The sequence below is a fragment of the Acanthaster planci genome, linkage group LG08 (genome assembly GCF_054643075.1).
Source record: "Acanthaster planci isolate LZ-2023a linkage group LG08, COTS_SCS, whole genome shotgun sequence".
Lineage (NCBI taxonomy): Eukaryota > Metazoa > Echinodermata > Asteroidea > Valvatida > Acanthasteridae > Acanthaster > Acanthaster planci.
In genome coordinates, this window is record NC_141784.1 from 19,297,505 (window position 1) to 19,323,371 (window position 25,867).

The window sequence follows — 25,867 nt, forward strand, 5'->3', positions numbered from 1 at the left end:
TTCTTGTAAGAATCGTATATGTATGAAACTAGAACTAGAATTTTGCTGTCAATTGTTCATTTCATAAGCCAAAATGATTCAGAAAAATAGTCAAGACTGCTGAATCTCAGTCTAAAGCAACTTTTCTAATTCAAAGAAAAAAGAAAAGACAAACCAGACAACTTTTTTTTTCAATTCAAAGTGCATCAGACCAACATTTGCTAGGCCATGCCTGAACACACAGCTCACAGAATCTGCTGATCTGCTGTATACACTAATTGAATTCGGCAGGCGAAACTTAACACTTTGAAAGGACACACGGGTACATGTACATGTCAAGCATCAGCTGGCAGGAAAAACCCTGTAGGCTGATACACATACATGTACGTGGACCCCTACATGCACCACATGGTATACATGTACATGTAAATGTATGCATGTACATGTACATTGTACAAGTATATATAAGGTATGCATGGAATGTTAACACAGATGAACTACATGTACATCACAGGCATACCGCCATGCTCTGGTACCATCCTGGTATAATGCATCTACAAGATTACCTTTCTAGTACAGGTGCAGTAGTGGATGTCCTACTTTAATAAAATATTCACGATGTAAACTGATACATGTAGATAAACCAACTGGCTCAGTCATTAAAATGTAATATACTTATATAGCTACATGTGAAATAGTGCTTGACATTAAAATCCAACAACTTCTGAATGACTTCCTAACCAATTCTTTCCAGGTGTTACGGCTATGTTTGCTTGCATAAACCACCGGTATACATGTACATACATGTACACAGAAACTAACACCAGCAGAAACACTAAATTCTATCCCTCTGAAAAATGTGCAAATGTATTGAATCTAAAACATCTCCCAGCAAATTCCCCAGTCCAAAGGATAGGACGTCCAAATGGCAAGAGAGAAAGAGCTATCAAAATACTCCCAAGCCATCCTGACTCAATGCAAGAGCCTCATAGCGTCTCCATTTAACACTAATTCCAATGCGATTTGACAGATGAGGAAGGCAAGATGAGGGGGAGAGAGAGAAAGGAATCTATGTGTAAGCCAGACCAGACTGCCGTCTTCACATACCTGGCAATCCAGCCCAGGACGGAGTCTGCTCTACTGTTATTTCAGGTACCAGGTGGTTTTATTCAGTGGCTTTAACGGGGCGACCGTGACCCCCTTCCCACGAAGAGAAATCTAAAAGGTGGGCGCGTGTGTGTGTGTGGGGGGAGAATAGAAAGGTGCCCATCATTTTCAAAATAAAGAAAACAGGTCAACTTTTGAGAGGTTGAGAAAATAGGACTCCGGGAGGTGAGTAAACAAACATTTGGGGATGTGGTCCAGCACGATGGTGATCGAAGATGCAGGACTGTTGAAGAATGCTCAATGTTGTAAACTCCATACGTATGTGTCATGCTTGGTCTACATGCATACTGCACCCAGACGTGTACATGTACATGTAGATTTACACACTGGTTATTAAAGATGTTAATTTATCTTGTCGCACTTAAAGTGGACTCTAATCCACACGCAAAATTAGCTTAATCAGGTCATGTACACGTACTCGCATTCATTAACTTCTGATGTTCTGCCCCCTCCAAGCACTAACTGCATAAAGGTTTCCTTACATGTAGCCTTTAAACAGGAAACAGGACTGTAGCCAGGACCATAGATAATGCTGCATTCACAGTCCTATAGTCTGATACTCTCTGCTGACAGAAAGCAACTACAATATTGCAAGCTTCTTCTCATTCATTACAAGGTACTGCAAGCAGCATGTCGTATTTACTTTACTAATGTACATGGGTACACAGAGCTGACATTTATTTTCAATGGTACTCTTTACCGTGCCACAGCTTATAAAGTGCAGGGTAACCTACATGTACATGTATCATTTATTCTTATTGCACAGTTGTTTCCGTGTCTCTGGATGAGAAAAGTGGCGGCAATAAATTAGACACTCTATGTAGTGTTTATGAATTTGCCCGAGAACATGGATGTTTGTTTTCCTACAGACGGTTGATCGAACCTTAAAAAGTGCACAGACAGGGAGGTCGCTCAAAGCATCAGCGCAGTTTCAATGAAACTTGTGTTTTGTTTTTGTTAAAAGCTGCCGTGCTGAGGAGAGCCTATCACAAGCAGATTTGTACATGTACATTTACCTCTCAAGGCAAGGGAGAGTACTTTCACAAGATACATTGTACGTATATTTTTCAAAGTTGCATGAAACATCGATGAGAGTGTCTACACACCAGGTGTACTGAACAAGGTAACCTTTGATGAGGCACAGCAGACTCTCATGTACCGGTACCTGTACGGGAGGGAGGCATATTCTATTTCAACCTAACAGGTACCTGTTTCTTATTTCACAACAAGAGAGGGAGCTTAGCTTGTAAACAGGGAACAGGATTATAATCTTTACAAAATTCTAATCCTTTGCATGTATACATGTAGATATCTCTTTATATTGAAAGAATGCTCATTTCAAATGTTTTTCCTCCATCGACATCTTTCCTTTCCTCGCAGATTTCTCGTCATCTTCCCTCAACCGGTCAATACTCAGCATGACCCCCACTCCCCGCTGAGTTTACCGGCTAAGACAATTGATTCCCATCTCAAAATGGTTTCCTGTTTTGCAGCCAAGCCGTCCAAGGTCGACACGCTCCTTCATCCCCGTCACTGCCACCGTGGGGAGCAAACACATCCCCGAGTTCCATCCATTCCCTGCACCGACCAAACAACTTTCCCCCTTTCCAATCTCCCAGGTGTTCAGGTCTTTTCCGCTTGCAGTATCGTGTGACGGCGCTTTGGGGAATGTTTCCTCCGCTCGTTAAATGTCAGAGAGCGTACCGGACGACGTGGAGAGAATCCGAGACGTTATCTCTGTCTAATCCTTTTTTCCGATTCCTCGGTGGGATGCGTTGAACAAGATTGGCTTGTGGATTTGTTTGTGTGCCCAGAGTGAGAAGTAGTGGTTACTGACTTGGTAATCTTGACTGTGGCACGTGCATGCTGCTGTACAAAGACCTTTGGTGGGGGAGGGGGTGTTTATCAAATCCAATAGCTTCATCTAAATGACCCAAGTGATGCCAAACTGAATTCTTAGGTCTTCTTGTTATCCTGTTAGTAATACATGTACATGTCCTGTCAAAAGAATTATTCAGGAATAAGATTTCAAGTGTGCAATTTATGCCTCAGTGTGGTGCAGTGCAGTGTGGTACTAAGTTGTGGAGAGTATTTCTGACACACCATTCATTTTCAATTTTTTTTTAAAGATGTGAACTCTGACAAGCCAGTTGGTTTTACTCAAACTTTCAACTCGGCTCTTGTGGGTCTGCTAATGCCTAGAGCAGGCTAGTCAATGTGTTGAGTAAAATCTACGGGGTCTTTCAAGGATAGGCGCTCCTTCTTAGGAGAGATTATTCGGAAACATGAGGTGTTATTGAAAATAACGGGGAGGATGCTATGAGTTGATGTCACCTCTTGGCCATTTTCCAGGCCGGGAGCTGGTAATGACTGGCATAGTCCCGTGCAGCCATTTCAGAGAATTTGCCAATCAGAAGAAGAGGTTGTGTGCACCTCGGTCTTCTCTTCTTGTGAGTCATGAAAGATGGGTTCCAGGACCCTAGCGCAAGATATCGACGATCCTATCCCACCAAGGTAAAATGCAGAGAAATGAGCGAATCATCATGTGCATCTTCTATCAACCCTATCACTCGCGGGATTCTTAAAAACCCACTTTCGTTTCTTACGCAGGCACGTGTAGAGCCCAGCAACACTGGTTTGCATGGGACTTGATTGGTCCTTTGAAGTTGAAGGTTCTTAGTTATCCAGGATTATCACTGATCTTAATAAACCTGTCCATGTCCATGTACGTCAAAACAAGGACTGTGTTGTTTTTTCATTTGTTGTCATCTGTTGGGCACTTTTTGACCACTCTCCTCTGAATGTTCTCAGAGGCTTTGTGACTGGTTTCCTGCACAATAAATGATTTTGGGAAATTCTGAATGGTTCCTGGCAAAGAGGAATTAGGATTGTATTTGATGTTGTGCACATGGACTGGTACACGTAACAGTATACCAGTATGTACAAAACAGGGGTTGACATTACATGTACCGGTACAGGTGCTTTTGCATCCAACATACCAAGATTAGCACCTAGTAATCTGTAATAAAGCGAGAGGTCGGGTGCTGAAATTAGCACCCGGCTGTTACTGATCTTCTCTTCACAAAATACTTCCAACAACCTTTTCTCATGTTAAAACACCCGTTTTTATGTTTTCCTACTTACATTTGCAATTTTTGAAAAGAAACTTCTGTTATTTTCATGAGTTCCCTTCACCTTTTGCTGTTGTGAAAACCCATGCGCAAATCTCAATCCATTAAAGCAAAGCTGTGCTGGTTCCCGCCGCATCCCGCCCATGCCAGAGAATGCGTGATGGAAATGTGCCAACCAGTTTATACGTCCCGGTCGCTTACGCTACATCAGCCTTCCGCACACGCAACCCTACAGCTGCAGGTCGAAAGAACATCAATATTGCAAGAGGATTTCTCCAAGTTAATTCATAGAACTTGGTCTCTTGTCAACAGATGCACGTATATGTACATGTATTCTCTGTGTTCAGAAGTTCACTTTGAGGTGGTTTGAAGCGAGCGTGTTTCCACCAAAATTCCTGCTGCAGCACAAGGTTTATCATCCGTTCGTTTGGATGCATCACGCACACTTACCACGCGACACACGGACATTGTTGGCCAGTTTGCTGTCGTGATCCATAAGTATTGTTGTGAAATGTCTACTGCCTGTATTTTCACAAAGACTAAGACGGGTTTTATCACTAGTTGAGACAGTTTTCAGAAGCTTTCGTACCCATTCATGCCATTCAATCAGCACAGAAAAATCGTCCCCAAAAAATTTCTGACATACTGACCCTATTTTTGAAAGGCATATACATGTAATTGGAAGCAGGACTATCATTTTTTGGCCTAGTATGACTTTACCTAAAATAGCTCCTGGGTTCTGTGAAACAGCTCCCAAAAAACCCTGAAATTTGAAAGGCCAGGAGCTGTTTTTAGCTTCTGGGCAAAAAAGCTTAATGTCGACCCCTGACAAATGCCCATTTACACCCTAATTAAAATTTCCTGACAAACTGAGAAATGTAGCAAGTAACAACAAACCAACTTATAATAAGGTAGACTTATCTAAGGTAGAAAAATATTTTCACTTTTCTGTTTACTTAATGCACATACATACTAGTATATGTGTAACTTATCCTAACTTTAAAGTGAGTAACTTCTTAATGCTAACAACTGTTCGAGCAAATCCATCTCTCCGTGATAACAGGGATACTGTTCTCATTTTTCAGCCCATATTTGAACAATTGGAGGCAATTCCTGGTTACACAGATCTCCAACATGTACAAATTTACTCTCTGACTCAGGCAGCCCCTCAGCAAACATCACTCTCCCTTGTTTCCCCCCCCCCTTTCCTTCTCCCCTCCCTCCCCTTCCTCCATCAATTCTCAGTTGGGGCTACAGGTATCATGTCAGACAACGAATCCCTGGGGGGAGGGGTCGGCATCTGTTAATCCAGAGAGTTAATTTACATTGAATTACAGCCACTCCAATTACCCTCTGTGAAATAAAAGTTTTTTAAAAAGGCCATACAGAAGCAAGGCGTAATGTATACTCACATCTGTCAATTCTCCACACCTGCGAGGTGCATCAGAAAGCAACGGCGTCAGCAAAGAGACGCGATAAACCACAGCACCACGAGAGGCCAAGCAGTGGGAAAAGAAAAAAAAAATGAAAAGAGAAACGTGTTAGAAATGTGTTGATTTATGAATTGCTAGAGAAAGCCAGTGACTTTCCTACTGACAAAAAAGAAAGAACTGTTCTCATCAATCAGCAAGACTATTCTATCGAAACCTGACAGCGCTGTTATTAATCTTGATATCAAAACCTCACTAATGTCTCCCAATGATAACCAGCAATAAATCAGACTTTGGGGACTCTCTCCATTGGTTTTCTCTTCTTGAAATGGGAAAGTGTATTAAATTCCCACTTTTATTTGAAACAAATACGGACGGATGGAATTCCATACTTCTGTTTCCCCGACTTAAATTTTTCTTGCTGCTCGCTAGAATGGCTGAACCCGACAGATATGGGAAAGTGAAAAATGAAAATGCTGCAACAATGTAACATATACTGGTGTCTATGCACAATGTAAAATTTACTGGTGTATATGTACATGTAACATTTACCGGTGTATATGAGTTTGTTTCTACATTCAATTGGGGACCCTGAACAATAGCGGACAATAAGGTCCCCGGATTGACAACTGTGTACAAAACATATGGATGGTCTTCTGAAAAAGTTAAAGTACAAACAAAAGAGGAACAATAGGGGGTCCCCAGTTGCAGGCAAATACACACTTGGGTGTACATGTAACATTCACCGGTGATATGTACATGTACTTGTGTACATGTACATGTGTACACTGTTCAAACAACTACCAGTACATGTACAAGGTTGGAAACGTAAACTTCTGGGTGTTTTTTTTTTTTCAGGTGATTCTTGCAAAAAAAAAAGCAACAAGCAATAAACGTGTAGATGAGGACCACCTGTTGGACAAAGTAGGCATGTTAAAGGAAAGAAGTGAGAATAGTGATATTTCATGTGTGTACATCTATCTTTGTGTTTGTATTTACCTGTATATTTGCCATTTGCATTCATTTTTTCATTTGTAATTATACTGGTAAATTCATTTGTTTTGTTTGTTTGTTTGTTGTCATTTTTCAATTCTATTCACATTTTTGTTTTAATTAGACTTGTTATTTGCATTGTCTTTATTTATACATGTACTCTCTGAGTTTTTTGCCCCAATGGCCGCCCATACATTTGATAGGACAGGTCACACGAACAACACACTCTCATAGTTTTAATTGAAAACCAGAGCAATAACACCGTGAAATTTTTTGCTTTGGGGATGGTTGACTTTACATTTCCTTCAGATGTTTTGTCTGATCGCATCTGCTTTTTGTGGGACAAAACCAAATGGGGTCAGATAATTGCAAATGTCCAGTTGTAATTTCAAGCTTAACACTGAATGCAACAGTTGAATTACATGTACGAGATAGGCACCAGAAAGCCACAGCACATGGTAGAATTTTTATCGTCAACCAAACGTCTGTCCGAAATTATGAACTACCATCAAATATGCAACCAGATAGCTGATACCCCATCACAGATCACCACCAACAGCCAACCTGCGGAGTTAAATTGTATTTCTTAACCAAATGCTCCATGGTCCCAATCGCCGCAAATACGACGCTGCCAACCCCAAAATGCCCACCAAACAAAATTTCATTTGCGATAGATTTGACATGATTCACTCCTGTGTGTCACAAGAATGGACTTTATCAAATGACTCTAATGGTGATGCTAGGACCCATGCAAAGCTTTACAAATCTCTCACATCAAAACAACCCAAAAAAGCTCTGCCTGGCTGTGGAATTTCTCAAATACTTTGCACTATAAAAGAAGGGCCAACCCCAGGAATGCAGGGCACTAAATCCTAGTCATTGTTCTCCACTGCAGGATTTCCTTTCAGCTGAATTGCCTCCCATGGATAATTACTCATTCTGAAAGGGGTGCCCTCCCTGAACAAAGGCCCTGTTTGGGTAGCGCTCATCTGCCTGAGCCGATTACCTTCAGTCAGCCAGCCTCCCCCTCCACCTCCCCCCCCCTTTCTTTTTTTTTGGCGAGGATCAGCTGGCACTGGATCAAATTCCTGCTTCAGATTGGTGGAGCACCCTTCCTCTGTGGGTGGAGTGGCCTTCCCTTTGTCCTGCGGCCTGGCTTTCAAGGATTGTGGTGGAAGAGAAAGATCATTTACCTAAGCAAATAATCTATAACTTAAGTTTGGGATGGGATATTGCAGGGTCTGTATTGCCTTATTGATGATTGAGCTCTCAAGCACAGACTGGCATCTCTTTCTGAGAGGCAATTTCGAGGGACTGCTTATATTCTACGCTGCAAGGTGCATGCCAGTGCGCTAAATGCCTAATATCAAACAAATATCTTCAAAAGGCAAGCTCAGTGATGAACTTCTTTCTTTTTTTGGAAAAAAGCTTTCCAGAAATGCCTGAAAACCTCTCCAACATGGAAATCAAGAACAGTAACAATAAGCCTTTTTTTTTTAAGTTTAATTTGAATAAAACCTGGTACACTGAGTTTTTAAAATTCATGTGAACATATTGTATGTTGAATTTCCCGTACCATGTGATTAAGGGCAAGCTTACGCTTAGTTACATAAGAGACCCCTTGCACCAATAAACTGTTTTCAATGGATAAGAACAGCACAAAGGAACGAGTCTTTTCCAGAGACAGCAGTCGCTATGCAAAAGATTGCCCTAAATCACAAGGTACCCGTATAGCAACAGTGTCTTTAGTCAGTAGAATTCTAATTCTTATCTCTATGTGCAATTAAATAACTCAGTGTACCAGATTTCATTCAAATTTAACTCGCAAAAGGATTATAATCTCCTGGGGAGATCTCCCCAGAAGATCTCCCAAGGAGTCACTTTTGAGGTTACAATATATGTACCGGTACCTGTATCAAACCTTCAAAAGAAGAATTTCTCACTACTTTTTCCACGAGAATGTAATCACATGTGAAGAGCTGTGTCTTAAAAAGGAAGGTCACTTGGAACATGGTTTACAACATATTTACTTCCAACTATAGTTTTTGGGATTTTTCCAAGACAAAAAAGAGCAACTCTTTTTCAAAACTCCACACTGCAGTCTGTTTGTGCCCAAAGCACATTTTCTATCACCAAAGTTGTGCGCACAAGCAAGGCAGAATGTCACAGGAAGTTATTCTATCAATATTTACCCTGATCTTGGCTGTTATTTTCCGTGTGAATGGGCCTAACTGGCTCAAAGCGCTCCTGGACATTTTTTGCTCAATTTGCAGTGTGCATAAAGCACATTGTGAGCGGCAGAGGCACCCCCCTTCTGTCCTTTGATACAATGGTGCCTGCACTGGTGAGTGTTTATGGTTTGTTACTGCTGTAAGGCCCCGGCGTCCAACTAGGCTTTTTTCCCCTTTTTTTACTGTCTGGATGTTTACAAGAAAACATGTCTGAGTGGCCTTTAGTCTGCACTACAGTCTGGTTGTTTGTGCGGAGAAATGCTCTTTTGGTGATGCATTATTGGCTCTTCAATGCTGCCTGTTTCCATCAAACAGGAATGTATAATGCGTAGATGTGATGTTTGCAAGATGTACAGTTTGTAAGGGGTACGTGCTTTAGCACAATACATATGTCAGTATTGGCATGCCGTTACCTTCATTGTTAGTGGTACGCAGACGTAAGCAAAGGATTGTGTAATTGAACGTGCCCACGGTGCAAATTTGATGGGCATCAATTCCAAATATTTCTTTGTCTTCATTTCATCTTTTTCCTTCTGTGGTAGCGGTACATGTCAAAACTTCCCACAGACATGTACTGCATGTGTCTTTGAGAAGGAATGACACCAAAGACACAGCATCACCATTCAACAGTTTGGAGGAAGAACTTCTTAGCGGAACTGTTCATAAATTCCAGTGACTGCTTTGATTATCAATGCGGCTGCTCATCTTCATTTAACATTTAGGGCGTACAGCAGAAGTGCCCGACTCCTACTGAAAATGATCTGGAATACACACAAACTGGGGAAACACAAGAAACTTGGGGCGACACCCTGATCCATCTCGTCAATGATTCACACCATCCTGAGCTTTGAAGCGACCGACAAGACAAAGATGAGGTGCAGACCTCACATTCCGTGCGCTTCAGAGGTTCCCCTTTCCTTCAGCTCAAAGGAAAAGGGAAGACGACAGACTGAGAAGGAAAAAAAAAATGAAATTGGCTTCCCCAGCTCCCCACCTGCCCGGAGGAAAAGCTGCAATTCCGTTGGGGAGAGGGGGGGGAGACCCCAGGATCAATGAGCTGTTGTTTTTGATCGCTGTCTCTCCTCCCGTATTGGCCACCGGCTCCCAAGGATCCTGCCTGCAGCTAGACATGAATTTGTTATGAAGCCGACAGCACCTAGAGGCTCTGACGCAATTAGACGGTGGTCCCGGCATCCTCCCCAAGAAATTCTAGCCCAGGCGCTGGGGATGATTCCCCTCAGATTTCCTGTTCCGAGTCCACCAGACTCGCAGTTTGAGCGACACCTCTCACAGCCCCTGTCATCTTATTTAATCAAACTAATGTAAAACATCAACACTTTTTCTCCACCTGGAATTTTTTTTTTAATTCAATTCAACTTTCAGAAATATCAATATGTACACTCTCCAGAAACTAAGTCCAATATAAAAGGAGTATTTGAAACATTTTGTGCTAGAAAAAATTGCCACTTTATGGTACCACCTTTGCAAACCAATTTCTGACGCGCAGATTCCGAAAAAACAGTCCAATTTCACAAAGGAAAACTTGTTCACCTTCTGCAAAGTCGTCACATGCATCAACTACCCTGACCCCGTCAAATTGGAAAGGTGAGCAGGGTGTGCAGGGATCAATATTTTAATTTAAAATAATTTACACCTGTTACTTGGAAATTGGTTTATGGAGCACGTAAACAACATATCAATCTCCCCTTCCACCATTATTTGTAAATAACAGAAGTGGCACCTGGGGGCCAATTTCATGCAGCCAACTGGAGAGAGGTGCTATGGACCTAGTACCAGGCCTGGGGGAGACATATACACGTACACCTTGAAATTTATGAAATTTGCTAACACCGCTTACATGTACATTACGTGCATACGATGTGTATACTGTGCACATACCATGTACATGTACGTATTCTGGTAAATCACAGACTCCAACCTCTTCCCATAAGCTTGGGGTACATGTATTATTATTACTGCATACCAATGCTGTTCACCGGAACACCTGATTCGTTGTTGGGCAAATGGACAACCTGTTTGCACTGGAATTCAAGAGCATGTACCGGTATACGTAATGGTAGCCGAACCCTTCCAACATACACAAAAGATGGGAAGAGCCCTCCGCTTTCAAACGCTGTGGATTTCAGTCTCCACATGGATGGAAACTTTTGCCAGTGCACTGCCACTGAAGATAAGCCCCATTTGTTACAGATGCTGAAATGAAGTCTCAAGAAAAAGAAATGTCTAGAAACATGGTACACATACAAATACACCCACACTTACTTTACATACATACATACATAATACATGTACATGTACCTAGTGTGGACATTCCTTTCTTTTCATGCAGTTAAGAAAACTCAGAGAAAATACTCATTTTCTTGAACTGGGAACACGATTTTCAGCTGGCTTTTTGTATAAGGCTTCCTTGACTACTCCTCTTCCGACAGATGACCCCTATCCCAAAATGCCTCTAAACTTCTTCAGAGAAGGGGAAACGTCCTGTGGACATGTGTAAGTCCACAGAACGTCTTCCTTTCCTGCATCGTGTGGACATCTTTTGTTCACAAGTCCACACTAGGTACGTAAGGTTAGCGCACCGATATACACTAGAAGTACGCACGCACACTGCACATTGGTAAAGTAAGTCCTCCCTCAATGTAATACAAGTACATTCACATTTTTTAAGATGAAAGACCTCAAAAAGGCACCGTTTTTTGACCCTTGGCAAACAACTTTTCTCAAGATGCTTCGAGAGAGAAAGATACAGTTCACCACTCTTCTGTCCTTACCCCCCCTCCTCCTATCAAATTAAAGTAAGGAAAAAATGTAGAGAGTGCACTATGGCTTTCAGCCTTTCACACACTCCAAAACAGGCTCGCTAAATGCCCCCGTGAACACCCGGCCAGCGCTCCATCCGTCTAGATTTACCCCTGCACTTAGTGGAACAACATTCTGATCCATGCACTGACAGACACCAAATGCTCTGCCAATGTTCCCCCCACACACCTTTTTTGTCCTTGTCTTCATGATTTCACCAAATCTTACCGGATTCAATCGATGCCCATGCAATAAAGATGGCTCCTCCATCCATTTATACATGCTCCCGTATTTATAGGAAGGCTTAATGTATCACGTCGTCCATTCTTTAAGTGCACATGCACTGAGGCCCAAGTGGAAGTTTTATATCAGGATTGATAAGGGCTAAGGGGGCATTAATGTAGCCCAAACAATATTACCCAACCTCCGTGCCCATCTGTATCTATTACTTAAAGGCACTTTATGATTCCCGTTAAAAGCTTCTTGAAGTCGTAACTGTTAAATTGATATACATATAAACAGTATATGCTGGCCACTTGAACAGCATGCTGGCCACAACGATGGCCATGTACATGTACAATATCTCACCCTGTGGTGAAGTCAAGGAATTGAGTTCAGAACCTTAAAACTGGAAAGACAAATGCGCCCAAACTCTGTCAGTATTTTTGGTCAACATAAAACCTTTCCAAATCCTCAAATATAATCCTTCAAGTCATTATTTCTTTTTGTCTTTTAACTTGCACAGGGAGGGAGTGTGCAGTGAATGTGTACAGGAAATTATGCCATGTTGGCTTATTGGTACATGAAGGTCCATCTCCTCAAACCTGCAATACTCCTTTAAAACATCAAGTGCATTCTGAGGAATCTAGTAGGATGGTTAAAGATGTGGGTTGGATGAGATTAGAGAGGGTCAATCCGATTTGATCCAGACGAAAATCCAATTCCAATCCGATCCAATTGCCTCTGTGGCTCAATCTGAATCCAACCTAAAACTGACAAAAAATGTGCTGAATCTAATCCGAATCCAAATCAATTTTCATTAGGACAAAGCACTGCCCAACTCGAATGTGTGCAAATTGTGACTGTGACACTGCGTCAGAGGATGCACGTTCAAAGTTTGGGCGGGGAAGAGGTTAATCATCACGAATGGCTTCATTTCGGGGAGACTCCATACAGGGCGAGCCAAACCGGGATGCTTCTAATACATCTTAAGAAGCAAGACACGAAAACAACCCACACAAGTTGAGAACAGACCGCTGTTTCCTGCTAATACGGTCTGATGAGATGTAAAGACGATACACACGATGAAGCCGAGCACGGGAGCCACAGTTGATCAAAAAAAAAAAAGGAGCCGTATAACCGGGACTTAATCATACTAGCGAACAAATTACTAGATTGATGGGGCATGACAGCATGCATGCTGCTCGGGTAAAAAAGCACAAGCCGCCGCCACTGATGGTTAAGAGGCAAAGATCCATCAGGCATCACTGGCATGCTGCCAGATCCTGTTAACCCATGCAGTGTATCATACATGTATCGTCTTGTAGAAATATATGTACAAACTATGCATGCAACTGCACTGGGCCGCTTTATTTTTATTTCAGGCACCGATGTCTTGACATTTGTGGGATAAAATGCCCACTCTTGGCACATTACAAACTTTTGCATACAAATAAAAACAATTAGCGTAAGCACGTAAAGTAGGCCTACCCATGTACCAGTGCTGTACGGTGCGACCAAAAGTCGCATTTGCGCCAAACAAAAGATGACATGCGACCAAATGTTTAATTCTTATCGCCAATGACCACCATGATTTGTGTCGTTAGTCGCCCACCTTGTCAGTCATATTTCACCAACAATCGCCAACTAGTTTTCTTTTTTATGCCATGTATTTTAGATGATCACGTTTTTTTTCTCCATCTTGCTACGTATGTAGCTTACATGTACCAGTAGTTACATACATGCACGTACTGGTACCGGTACCCGAGTCGACTGGTTTGTGGTCGCACGCTGTAGCGTGTGTATGGGGAGCTGAGACGTTTCGCGTATTTAATTCATCTAAATGCACTAGCAGTTTTTAGCAGAAAGAGAACAAACACGCCTTGTTTTTTTTCTTTCAGATTTTTTCTCATATAATTGGTTGCCATTTTTGGTTTAGTCCACCACCACCAAATCCAATGCCTGTCTGTCCTGTGGATAATTAACAGAATAATTTTTCTGTGTGTTTTGTCAGGGTTCTGTAGGCCTTACATGTACTTGCGTAGTTTGCAAATGTGTGTACAGTACATGCAAAAATCGACCTGGCACCTAAGTTTTTTTCTACCTAGAAGCCAGCGGCTCCTCATTTTAATTTTCTCCCTACAGCACTGCCGTGTACATGTAGGCCATTCAGACTTATCCACTACACCCTTTGACTCCCAGAGTGAACAGAAGGTAATTTACTGTACATGTACATTTATGTTCTGCCCAAGGTACCATACCAGTACATGTGTTCTTGCTGGATCTCATTACATGTACCGGTTCATGAATTCAAAGATGCACTTTTATTTGCCATATGTTGCTGCATATCACACGCACACCTACCGGTATACGTACATGTACATCTCTTCAATAGTACCTTGAACTTGCAACACAGTGGGGCGGGGAAAAAAGAGAAAAAAATGTGCATTTAATCATGTTAATGAGAAAATTGTGATCAAAATTAAAATGGTTAAAGCTACATGTACAATGTACACACAGGTGTACAAGAATAGCGGGATTTTTTATGGTCATTATTAATTGTTTTGTTTTTCACTTTATCTCCAATCAGTCAGATCTTTTACAAAAAAAAGGTATGCTTTTTCTTGTTGGCCTCTATCAGTAGATGGGTGCACACAGACCTTTATCAAAATGCTGCCATGTTTGTCTTGTCCCTGTAGACCCATTGCCAATGGTAATACAACTTAATATAGTGATAATAGGGAACAGACTATGTATTTTGCCTTCCAGCCTCAGTTTGGTTACATTGCTTTGAATGGTAATCAAGATGGCTGCCCCATGTCTATATTCCACGATGTATCAAAACCCTGTGTACATATACATGTACATACTGGTAATTAAACTGAAGGTTTTAAAACATGGAAAAAAGGAAAAGAAAACAGCTGTAATGGAAGGTTTGCATTCTCTCCAAGGGCACGTAAATGTCCAATCAGGGCATTAATCCTAGTTAATTCCCTTGGTCCAATGGAGGTCTCTATTGCCAAGCACAATGGAATTGTCAGCAGGGCTCCATGGGAGTGATGGACTGAAGCATCTAGCTCTATGGTCAGAATAATCATGGCCCCTTAAGCCAGAAGGGTGCTTCTGACTAGGCAAGAGAGCGCAGACACAACACGATGTAAGCTTTAGGGATTGAATCATGACACTTGAAAGAGGTAAATGCACATGTACATTGTACATGCGTGTGCGGGAATGGTGGCTTGGCAGACAGAAAGCCCCTTGTAGAACAAGGTTACCTGCGCAAATTATAACCAAAAGATGAAAACAATGCAAATGCACGTACGGTATTCAGGAGAGGGCCAACAATGAGAATGAATCTATCAGAACAACTGTACCTGTTCCAAACTAAGCCCCTACATGTACATGTCCATGTTATGTGCGTACATGTACGCGTAGCTTGACTTCCCCAAAATCTGACATCTGGCTCGGAATACAAATTAATGTCTACGATAACCGTTAGATAGGAATCTATGGAACACTTTTTAAAACATCACATTGAATGAATACGTGCACATACGTGTACGTGTAAAATTTTTTTTACAAAGTTTCAGAAACGATTCTTTTTTTAACAAAACTCCATCGTGGAGTACTTTTACTTCTTCAATTTGAAATGCAGTACAAGAGCCTTGGTTCGACATTTAACAGCATTTGTTCACCCCCATCCCTTTTCAAGGCCTGTTCATGCCCGTGAAGCTCTTACATGTAGGCCTACATGCACACATAGACATGTACATGTGCGTTTCCACTCGGAGGCCAAATCCAGAGAGATGTGAGGCAATGCGTGAAACTCCTCACACCTTTCACAAGCACGGCATCCTTGCCTCAGGCATCCCCCCTTCCACTTCACATCTTTTAGTGATGTTCTGGGTTGTTCGACAATCTTTACGGAGTTCTGAAAGCTCTGTTTTCTCCCAACACTTGAAAGGAAACCTGTTGGTGTGATTGTACATGTTCATGACATGTGAAAGTAATACGTGACTAGTGAGTTGAGGCCAACTTGCATGTACGGGTCCATGTACCCAGGTGGAACAAATGGGCTTAAACTGATTTCCAAAGATACACAACTAGAATACTGAATACCTTTTTGTTACACTGGTTGGTCTTTTCCAGAAGCCGTGCTTTAAGTTTCTATTTTAAATTTATGTAGTCAATTTATAATAGGCACGCTCCATCAAGTCCCGTCAGGAGTACAATAGTGACACAATGGCCACACAATAACTTTATACAAATTATTTTTTATCTGGCACAAAGCCTTTGAACAAAAGGGACTGTACGAAAATAAGGTAAAAAAAAGTAACCTTTTCCTACTGTACCCTTTCTGGTGCCTGTGCTTGTATGTGGAAAGACACCGAGTTGAATTTTATAAAGTTTTTACTTTTTGAGACTGGATTTTGGGTCGGTGCCAGGATATCAACTTTGAATGTGACTGATGGATGTCACGAGAAGGAAAAAGTTTTCTCTCTTTGTCAACAGACATTTAAACATGCATTAATGTCTACACTAGAAAGGTGACCAGGAACTCAAGGGACTTTCAGAGGGTTGAACAGCTGGTGAAATTGGGCAATATGTAGAGGCCTCTCTTCCCTGGGAAAACCTGCACATCCGCAGTCCGGGGCTTTGTGGTAATCATTCAGGGTATTTATCAATCACACATCAACAGGTGGTGAGTGCTTGGGCACTGCCTGTGGGTTTACCAGTGAACTTGGCTCCTTCCCTGAAAGGGAAATTACACCGGCATTTGTATTACTCCAAAAAAAAAATGAGACTCAAAGGCATACATGTACATACATGTGCAATGTTCGCTTTGTGGGATGGGGCGTTGGGTAAAGACCTTACAGGTCTGTGCTTCCACCTTGAATGATTGCACGCAGTCTGAACACAATACTTTAATCAGACAAAGTACCCAAGAATGGCAATGTCAAGCTGACCTTATAACCATCTGGCACAAGGTCAACTCTGTTTAACATGTGCATGAATGTGCCCTGAATGTATGCCGTGTGCCTTCAGAGCTCAGCCAGGACTACAGTGAACGCGTAACGGTCAACCAACCAACATCCTTTTCACAAGTACAGGTAAGGCTGACCAGTGCAGGAGGTCAGACTCCGCTCTCCTGTGAAGGCTGTACGGACATGGACTCTGCTCTGTTATTAGTGTCCATCTTCTGTGAAGCTCTTGAAGGCAGAGACACGTGGCTTTCACTTCTGTGCAATCTGAATTGTCCATGGGTTTCATTTCCAATGCTGATGACTAAATATATTGCCATCGCAGGGAAGAAACACTACGCCTAATTGATTGAAATTCCAACAAAATCTGGGGAAATATCAATTTTCAGGGAAACCTCCTTCTTTGCATGTATATAGACAGTAACTTCCTGTTTTGTCATTTCCAGAGAATATGTAATGGACTGGATAACCTGCATTGGCCTTGGTAGAACCAGCAATTTGCCAAAATGGTTCTGCATCTACACATATCACTTCACACAGACGCCAGCCAGTGCTTTCTATACTGTATAACTGTCAACAGGCTCTCTGTGGTGCATGACAAGGTCATTACTACAGAAAAGCCACCCCAGGATCTTTGGAGCCATTGCCACTATTAACTCTAATGAGGAATGTATTTCTTTCGTAAACAGCTGGCTACATGTACATGCCATGGTTTGACTTAAACCACAAATGTGCATCCTTTGAGGCCAGACAAATGTTTAAATACGAACAAATAAAGACAAATTCAATAGAAGAAATCTTACTTTGGATGGAATCCCTTGAATGGCAAAACAATCCTTCCAAACTATTTTGCAGAGAGGCCTAAATGAACATCTCAGCTTTTAACAAGATGCTTTCACACTACTTAACAATACTGTCTGACTCTGAAGCTTTAGAGTAAACATGTAAAACCATGGATTCATTTCTATGCAAAGTACTCCCATTTCAAAAATACCAGCTTGTCACAAACATCAAGGATTTCCCTGTAGTTAGGAGTTGCACCACAAGACTTGAATTCAAGTACATGAGCATGTCATTTGATAACTCAGTGAATAGGGCAGTAGAAATCCCTTCACATTTCAGAAATCATTGGCCGAAAAGAAGGTGTGATGGTACCAGTACGCATCCCTGCTCCCCGACATCAATACTCCTTCAGAAAAATACTTGCCACACTCATGCATACGTTCGCTGTCTAATGGTTCATAAGTCTGAAATGATTTCGATGTGCTGTACGAATAAGTTGAAATTCTATGACTTTGGCCAGACTGCAATCTAACTGCTCAGGCATATATTGCATCTTCTGCTTTTGTGTATGTTTCACTCTGATAATAAAAGGAGAAAAGTAAATTTCCTTCACAACAAACTTACGTTATTCCTTTAATTTTAATTCAAATTACAATTTTCAGTACAGAATGATTTCTCGAGCTCCTCCTGGAAGCCAGGCCCTCCGTCCATTTGAAAAAAAGTTATGCAAGTAGGTTAAGGATGTAATTAGTGTTTTGACAAAGGAAAGGATTTGCCCCTCTCCGCCCCAGACAACGTTACCGGATATGCTCATCCATAAAAGAAACTACCCTGGGAAGGCGATTGAATTCAGGGCCTCCCTGGTTGTACTATTTGTTCTCATCGCAGCCAGGCAATTCCTTCCAACCTCCGTCTCATTTCGACGCTCTGAGGAGGACGGTAGGTGCCCCTAGGGGGGTCATTTGAGAAAACCTTTAGCTAGACAACAATTTTCTCTTAGCTTCCTCCCCCCCCATGGCAAAATCCACACTATGCGTGACGACTCTCATTGACACCAAACATTCTGGCAAAATACACATCAGTTTGTACAACACATCACTACAGTGTGAAATAAATCTTCAAAGTACAACTCAAGATTGAAAACATTGTTTCTTTTTCTACTTTTTTTTTCAGTTGACAGCCTATGCAAGGTCAGCCTACATTGGTAACTTGTGAATCATCAGAAATACTTTGAAATTCAATATGAGGCCTAGTTATTGCAGTCAATAACTTTTCTTCGTCAGTGCCCGTGAAAATCAAAAATTGATTAACCCCTTAACTTGATTAACCCTAACAGTCCTCAATCCTTCACCTGTTAGAGGACTGAGGACTGTTAGGGTTAAAGTTTGAATGTAAATGTAGCCACCTTACACTTTTTAATTTTAAGTTTCAGTATTTAACCAGGAACTGAATTTAATATCTAGTGATGGATGGCACCTGTTCGAAGTTCATTGTCTGAGTTCCAAAGAAAAAAAATCCCGTTAACAGTATCCTAGATATGCCACAAATGAACATTGCTTGTCTGCTATATTGTTTAACACCAACCACTGATCATTTGAGTCTCCTGTGGGCGGCTTGTGAGCCAAGTTACCAGGCAGGCACAGGAACTGAACAACCCTTGATGCACAGTTCTTCTTTGTTTTCATTTCCCTTAAAAAAACAGGACTGTCCCAGTCCCACCTGTCTGCTTGCCCACGCACAACATGGAAGACAATTCTCCTGATTTTTTTTCTGGCAGGAGACAGCATGCACCGTCCCTTCTGCGTGCAATAGTGGGGCTCAAGCCATACGCTTAAGGGTAATCATGCCGAATTAGGGCCAATAATTTATTGCACGTGTCCCTAAGAGGCTTCTTTGACGTGCAGGCCAACTTGCAACCTTCAGAATTCCACTAAATGTAGGGCAAATTTCCTGCTTCCTTCAGTGCGACTGTGTTACGTCCCAACTATAGTGTATGTCCCAACTATAGTTGGATAGTCAAAGCTGTAGTGCTGCAGTTGGGCAGGCCCAACAACTGTTGACCAATTCCTATACAAACTTTCTCAACCCTACCCAAGTTTATGTATATTACACTTGACACTATTCATCTAAAATACGGCACTACATCTATGACATGACATTGTCATATGACTTTGGCATCTGCTAAGCATATGCACACTGGACCTCTGTGCTGTAGTTCGGCCAGCCCAACTATAGCACTCTAGTTGGAACGGTCCCCGTTACAGTTGGGACTAATGCTGTAGTTGGGGCATAACAGCTGTACCATCTCAGGGGGGCGTAAACGCCATGGCAAATATCCCATGGCTACACAACAAACTTACTGACAATTGAACATTTGGCACACAAGGGCCATAAATAAATAAACCATTCCAATTCAACTCATTTTGTACTTTTTTTTATTTTGCTAAGTTGTAGGCAACTCCTTTTGTAAAAAAAAAACTAAATCCCTGTGCCCTGAGCAAACCCTGGCATTTCAGAGCAACTCTCTTCGAGAAAGGACCACTGTTGAAGAGGAAGAAAAAGAAAGAAAAAAAAAAGGCCTGGCTTTTTGTTCCGATTATGGCTTTCTTCGGATTGAGACGTGGATTGTGTTGGCACAATACCTGAGGCCCAGGGGTTTTGACTCGGTGGTAATACAAAATCTCCCCGTGATCGGTTTCCCCATTCAGCGCCAAATCCAGCAACTCAATACAAGGCACCAAGAACACCAAGATTCTGATTGCTATCGACTTCCCTCCCTCCCCCCCAAAAAAGGAGGGGGAACAAATGCACGCAATCAGTCTGCCAAACCTTTCCACTGAAATTTGAAGTTGGTGCTTGTTTGCATGAGTAGAAATTTCAATCAAGCAGCATGTATAGCAGTCCCATACTTTCTAACCTCAGACTTGCACAATGCATACATTAATGGTCAAACACACGATTATCCGCCTGCATCCTTTGAACCCCTTGATCTCGTGAACAGTCTCCAAATTGTAGCTTGGAACAGCCAGAAATATTTTGAGGAAGTGTTCTGAACGAGCGACCTACCGGTAATGGCATTTCATGTACACATGTACTGTAAATGCAAGATTTTAAAGGAGCACTAGTACCCAGATGTACAATGTAACTGTTTTGACAATTTTCTTGTCTGCTGCAAAATGATTGGATTCATGTCAACATTTTTGAAGTTATTCAAATCATTTACATGTACATGTACATTATCGCTAAACCAAAAGTTATCAAAACTTAACCTTTCCACCACGCTGAAAGCAGCATCTTCTAATATTACTGGTTTCCCATGACAACCTCTGCTACACGAACCTTCTTCCTTTTTTGCAGTTTAATTTTTTTCAGTGATTGCAGAATTCTTCCCTTGTAAAAACATTGAACTGCAGGCACAAGTTACCAAGGTAACAGAAACCACGGCAACGACTACGGCAAAAGGTCCAGAAATAGTACTTGAGGAGCACAAGCAGGCTTCGTTACTTTGGCCTGACAACCAAGGGACAGTTTTTCATTACATGTATGTTGTTTTTACAAATTGAAAACACACTTGGCTTTCAAAAAACATTTCAGCTTCACAATATAATGTGGCTCAAGTCAACAGTCCCAATGTTAAAGCATTATCGGAAGCAGCCCCGTTAGCGAGCGGGACACCTCAGTACTTCTTCAATTATGCACATGTGGACCACAGTTCACTCACTTTCCCCAGCCAGTATGTGACAATAAGTACTTTAGTGATGGCTTAACGGTTTACATATTGATCTGTTGGTGTTATCAGCACTAGGCCAAGCAAAACACTACAAGGCAGTCACAGTATGGGACGCACAGGACAGGCGCAAACCATTAATTGCTTTGGGTGGGATAATTGATAGCAGGAAGCATTATTGATTGATGCGCTGAACTCACCAAGACTGTTAACTATACAAGAAAGGTTCCCGATGCAATGGATTAGGCTCAAGACTCATTATACGCCATTTGGATACACTGCCTTGCACTGCCACTGACTCTACGTAACGAGTGGCTCAGGGGCTTGCGTACCCACGGTTCTTGCCCTGCTGCAAATGGGAGCATTGATCGCAACCCTCCCAGTCACTGCAGATACTGCTGTAGGGGCCGTGTAATTAGGCCATGTGTCTGGAAGGCAGGGATCAAGTTTACAGCATGCCAGCACTAGTACATGTAGGAATTCACAAAGTGAAAGTATCGATGTACACACTGTTGTACTTCAGGATATTGCTCAATGTATCATTTGAACTGCAACTTCAGAGTAACTGTTTGCCTATCTTTTAAAGTGGAATCTCAGGTAGCTCAAAAGTGGATTGTAGTCTCATGATGTTTTAACACCTCCGATAATATCGTAGATCAAAATAATTACATTCTCTTTATCCATATACGAACACGTGAGTGAACTCCATCTGAAGTCACAGTACCAATTTACTGTACATATATCAAGGTAACCCTAACCCCCTAGGGTGTATGTAAAATCGTATTGAAATCGGACGGATTTGGAATCGCAGAAAACAAGACGCATTACAGTACATGTACATACCAGTAGGCCCATATACTTGTACCCTACTGCATGTACCTGTATGGTGAAATAGTCATACATCTGTTAATCTTCTCTCTATTCAAATTCCGCTCATTTCATTGTTTCCTAGGCCAAATTACATGTTCGTGTATGATTGGCCAAGTGCTCACTTTTATGCAACACTTCAATGGTCCAAATTTCTACTTGCACCAATCTACACGTATGGTCCCATTTTGGTCCATCACTCAGTGTGCAATCCTGATAAAAATAGACATCGTGAGATGATTAATGTTTCTACTGATTTACATCTTGCCAGACACTCTCTCTCAAAAGTAGCCCAACAACTTAAAACTCAATTTGTTAGGTTGGGTCGCGCGATGTAAGTTACACTACACAATGACATTCACAAACATCCTGTCAGTCTCAAGTGGAAGCACCCCCCTCATCGATTAAAAAGAGATGCGTTGGTTGGGAGTATTCATTTTGTTGGTAGCGATGCGACTGCAATGCTTGTGTTTCCACGTCATCCGTGAACCAGCAACGCGTAGTTAGTACCAAAGGAGACTCCGATGCTAAGGAAACAGCACTCTCTCTTGGTCCAGCTTGAGGTTCATACTGAACATGAAAAACTACATGCAATGTACATGTAGTAACAGGCAGCTGTTACGGTTGTTATAAACAAAGCTTTCAGCTACACAATTGTTTGGAAAATGGCCATCTTTACAGCCGACATTTCCTCACTTACCAGTACGCATGTATGTCTGATTTACCGCTTTCTGTCAAAGGCTAATAACACACTGGAATTTGAATCAATATTTTAATAATCCCGGCCACTTCTGTTGGGGCACCAGCCTGGCCTGCAGAAATCAACGCTTGTAAATCTTTCGCATGCGTCCATTATGCATATTCCCTTTCTCTTCTAACCTCTTAAAAAAAAAAAACGCAGACACAAATCCCCTGGTTTCCTATCTGTCAACGTCGTATCTATTCTCAAGCTGACCTGTCCCCATCCTTCAGACAAATTATTTCTTTCGCCTTTTTTTTTCTCCAGGCCAGACTGCTGGGAACCCTTCCACCACAAGAAAAAAAAGATTTAAAAAAAAAGCAGAGTGAACCTAGACTAGTGATAATGTCCCTGTTCCGCTACGATTTTGAGTACACACACGTAAGAGAGAAGAAACAGAGGCGGTTGAATGCTGTAATGAGTGATACATGTATTTCCCGCGGGAAGCGAAATGTAAGAAATTGTTACAGGGACCCTAATGTGCTTAATGGGTAGAGTTATCACAGGGAAACCGGCATCAATCATTTCATTCAAAACATGATACAGAGAAAATGGGATTCTGCTGTAGTGTGAGACTGCACTTGAGATTACCTAACTTTTACCATATGCAAACTATAACCTTGGGTGAATTAAAGAAATGCATCACTTTTGGAGGCAATGAACCAGACATTCTGAAAGGCCTGCAATGATGAATGACAAGTTCAATTCTCTATAAAAAGTTGGACAAGTGAATTTTAATTAATTAACATCAACAGTGATTTTTTTTTCCGAAACACCTGCCATTCTGGGAGTGCGCTCGATATTTCAGTGTCACATTCCTCAGTCAAAGTCCCACACTGGCCTTGGCTAAGTTTTCACCACAGAATGACAACGGGTCAAACTCTGGCCCCTCATAATAGTGCTGGTGAACCCTAGAAAGTACCACGCTTGCATGCACACAAGAAAAACAGAGTGGCCACTAAACTTAGGGCGGTATGCAGTCTGTCAACGGATTCAGCATTTCTGCCAGTAACCTCCCTCGATCTTCAAAAATCCATGGGGTCCATGATTCGATACAACAATCTTTCAAGTTGAACTGAACTCCAAAACGCATCAAGCTAAACATGTACCTGCGCAGACAGCCAAGGATCAACCTTTCCCACTCCAGCAAAATCCTCAAAAATCTGGTGGTTGATTTCTGAAGGACCCGGGAGGGGTAGGATCATGTTAAAATGTTCAGTGAAGGAGTGGCTAAACTGACAGAAGATTTGCATTATGACTGTACATGCACAAGAAAAGCTGACACAACCAATTCAATATGTTTTTCCAGCGTTGGAATGTGTTTGCTTTAATAAGAAAAGAGCTGTTTCATTTTATAGGCCTACATACCGGTATGCATCTTGCTTTTTTTTTTTAATTTCAATGCTGTTATTCAGTTTGTGTAAACTTTTAGGAGAAAAGCATTTCCAAAACTTTGAAATTCAATCTTATGTGCTCAATGGAAAATTGGGGAAAAAAATTAACACACACCACTGTCTCACTGTACTGGTATAAATGTACATGAATGGTGCACAAAGATGGTTAATTTAGCAATGATTGTACAGTACTGGTAGCTGCCCTGGTAGCTGCCCTTGTGTTTATCGATAAAATCAGGGTGTCTACATCACCAGACAGCCTTGGGCAACCATAACATTTTCCTTCCACTAACTTTTGCCGATGTTACAAAACAGTCTGCCACAGACAGATTAATATTACACATTAATAACACAGGCAATCACTTTTGATGAAAATATGTGATCAACAACCCCCCTCCCACCGTGTTTCTAAAGGACAAATCAACAGCAATTAGGCGCCAGCAGACCTGTGGACTCGCACAGGCTAACTGTTATTGATATCTAGAGCAGGCTTCTGCCAAGTCCAAATCAATAAGATTCCATCTGCGACTGTTTCAGATTTAGAGAGGTTGTGAAGCATTAAGGTGTGATCACTGAAATTTTTTTTTTTACTGCTTAAAATTCCTTAATTAAGATTAGTATTCGCAGATCACTATTTGTCACAAAATGTTCAAATGACTAAAATTGGTGAACAGGAAAGTTTAAATAATTGTTACTTTTCAATCAAGGCACGGCAAAAACTACACTGGTGTGTAAGAAAAAGAACACACTTTGTTACAGGATCGGTGTTGCAGGGGAGACCTTTTTAAATCTGCCACATGGGACCAAAATACCAAAGATAAAATGTGCATGTACAGTACTGTACATTTGGTCACCCTTTTAATAAAAAGTTAAAATAATTTCAAGTGATCCATTTGACATCAACCAGCAACACATAATCCAAATCTTCGCTACAAACAAGAGCAGTTCTGTCACCCACTGCATTTTAATTAGTGATGATTGAAAAGATTCCCTTTTTTTAAAAACCATTAAACCAAAGCGTGTCCTTTCAGAGGGCAAGAGGATGTCCCCTGACATGCAAGAGCAATCCTCACTCGCCCGGGAAGCCCTCTAAATTCTTAATTGCAGCCTAGGCGGCGACATGAATACCAATGAAGCTGCGGGTCCGGAAGAACACATTGATTTCCAGGGCCTGCCCCGGTACTGGTTTCCCATCCCCCCTTCCACACACACACACAAAGCTATGTCAGGCATGAGAGGCCCACCTTCTGGTTGGTACAGAGATGAAAAGATCGTCACGCTCCGTTATGCACTGCCCCAGTGAAACTGTGAGTTTGTGAGTGATTGCAGAGTTTCCGAAACTGACATAGTTAAAAAAAAAGGTGTTTGAATATTGTCACGCTGCTCTTCTATTACTGCGATTAAA

General features: G+C 41.7%; 1 protein-coding gene across 2 annotated transcripts in view; it reads right to left on the reverse strand.

Annotated features, from left to right (window-relative positions):
* The window catches only part of cfap410 (cilia and flagella associated protein 410), a 61,862-nt gene that overhangs the window by 26,023 nt on the left and 9,972 nt on the right, over nucleotides 1-25,867 (reverse strand). For both annotated transcript variants that reach the window (XM_022228602.2, XM_022228611.2), the window contains exon 2: nucleotides 5,690-5,708. In XM_022228602.2, coding sequence (XP_022084294.1) covers nucleotides 5,690-5,708 — 19 coding nt within the window. The remainder of the gene's footprint in view (nucleotides 1-5,689; nucleotides 5,709-25,867) is intronic.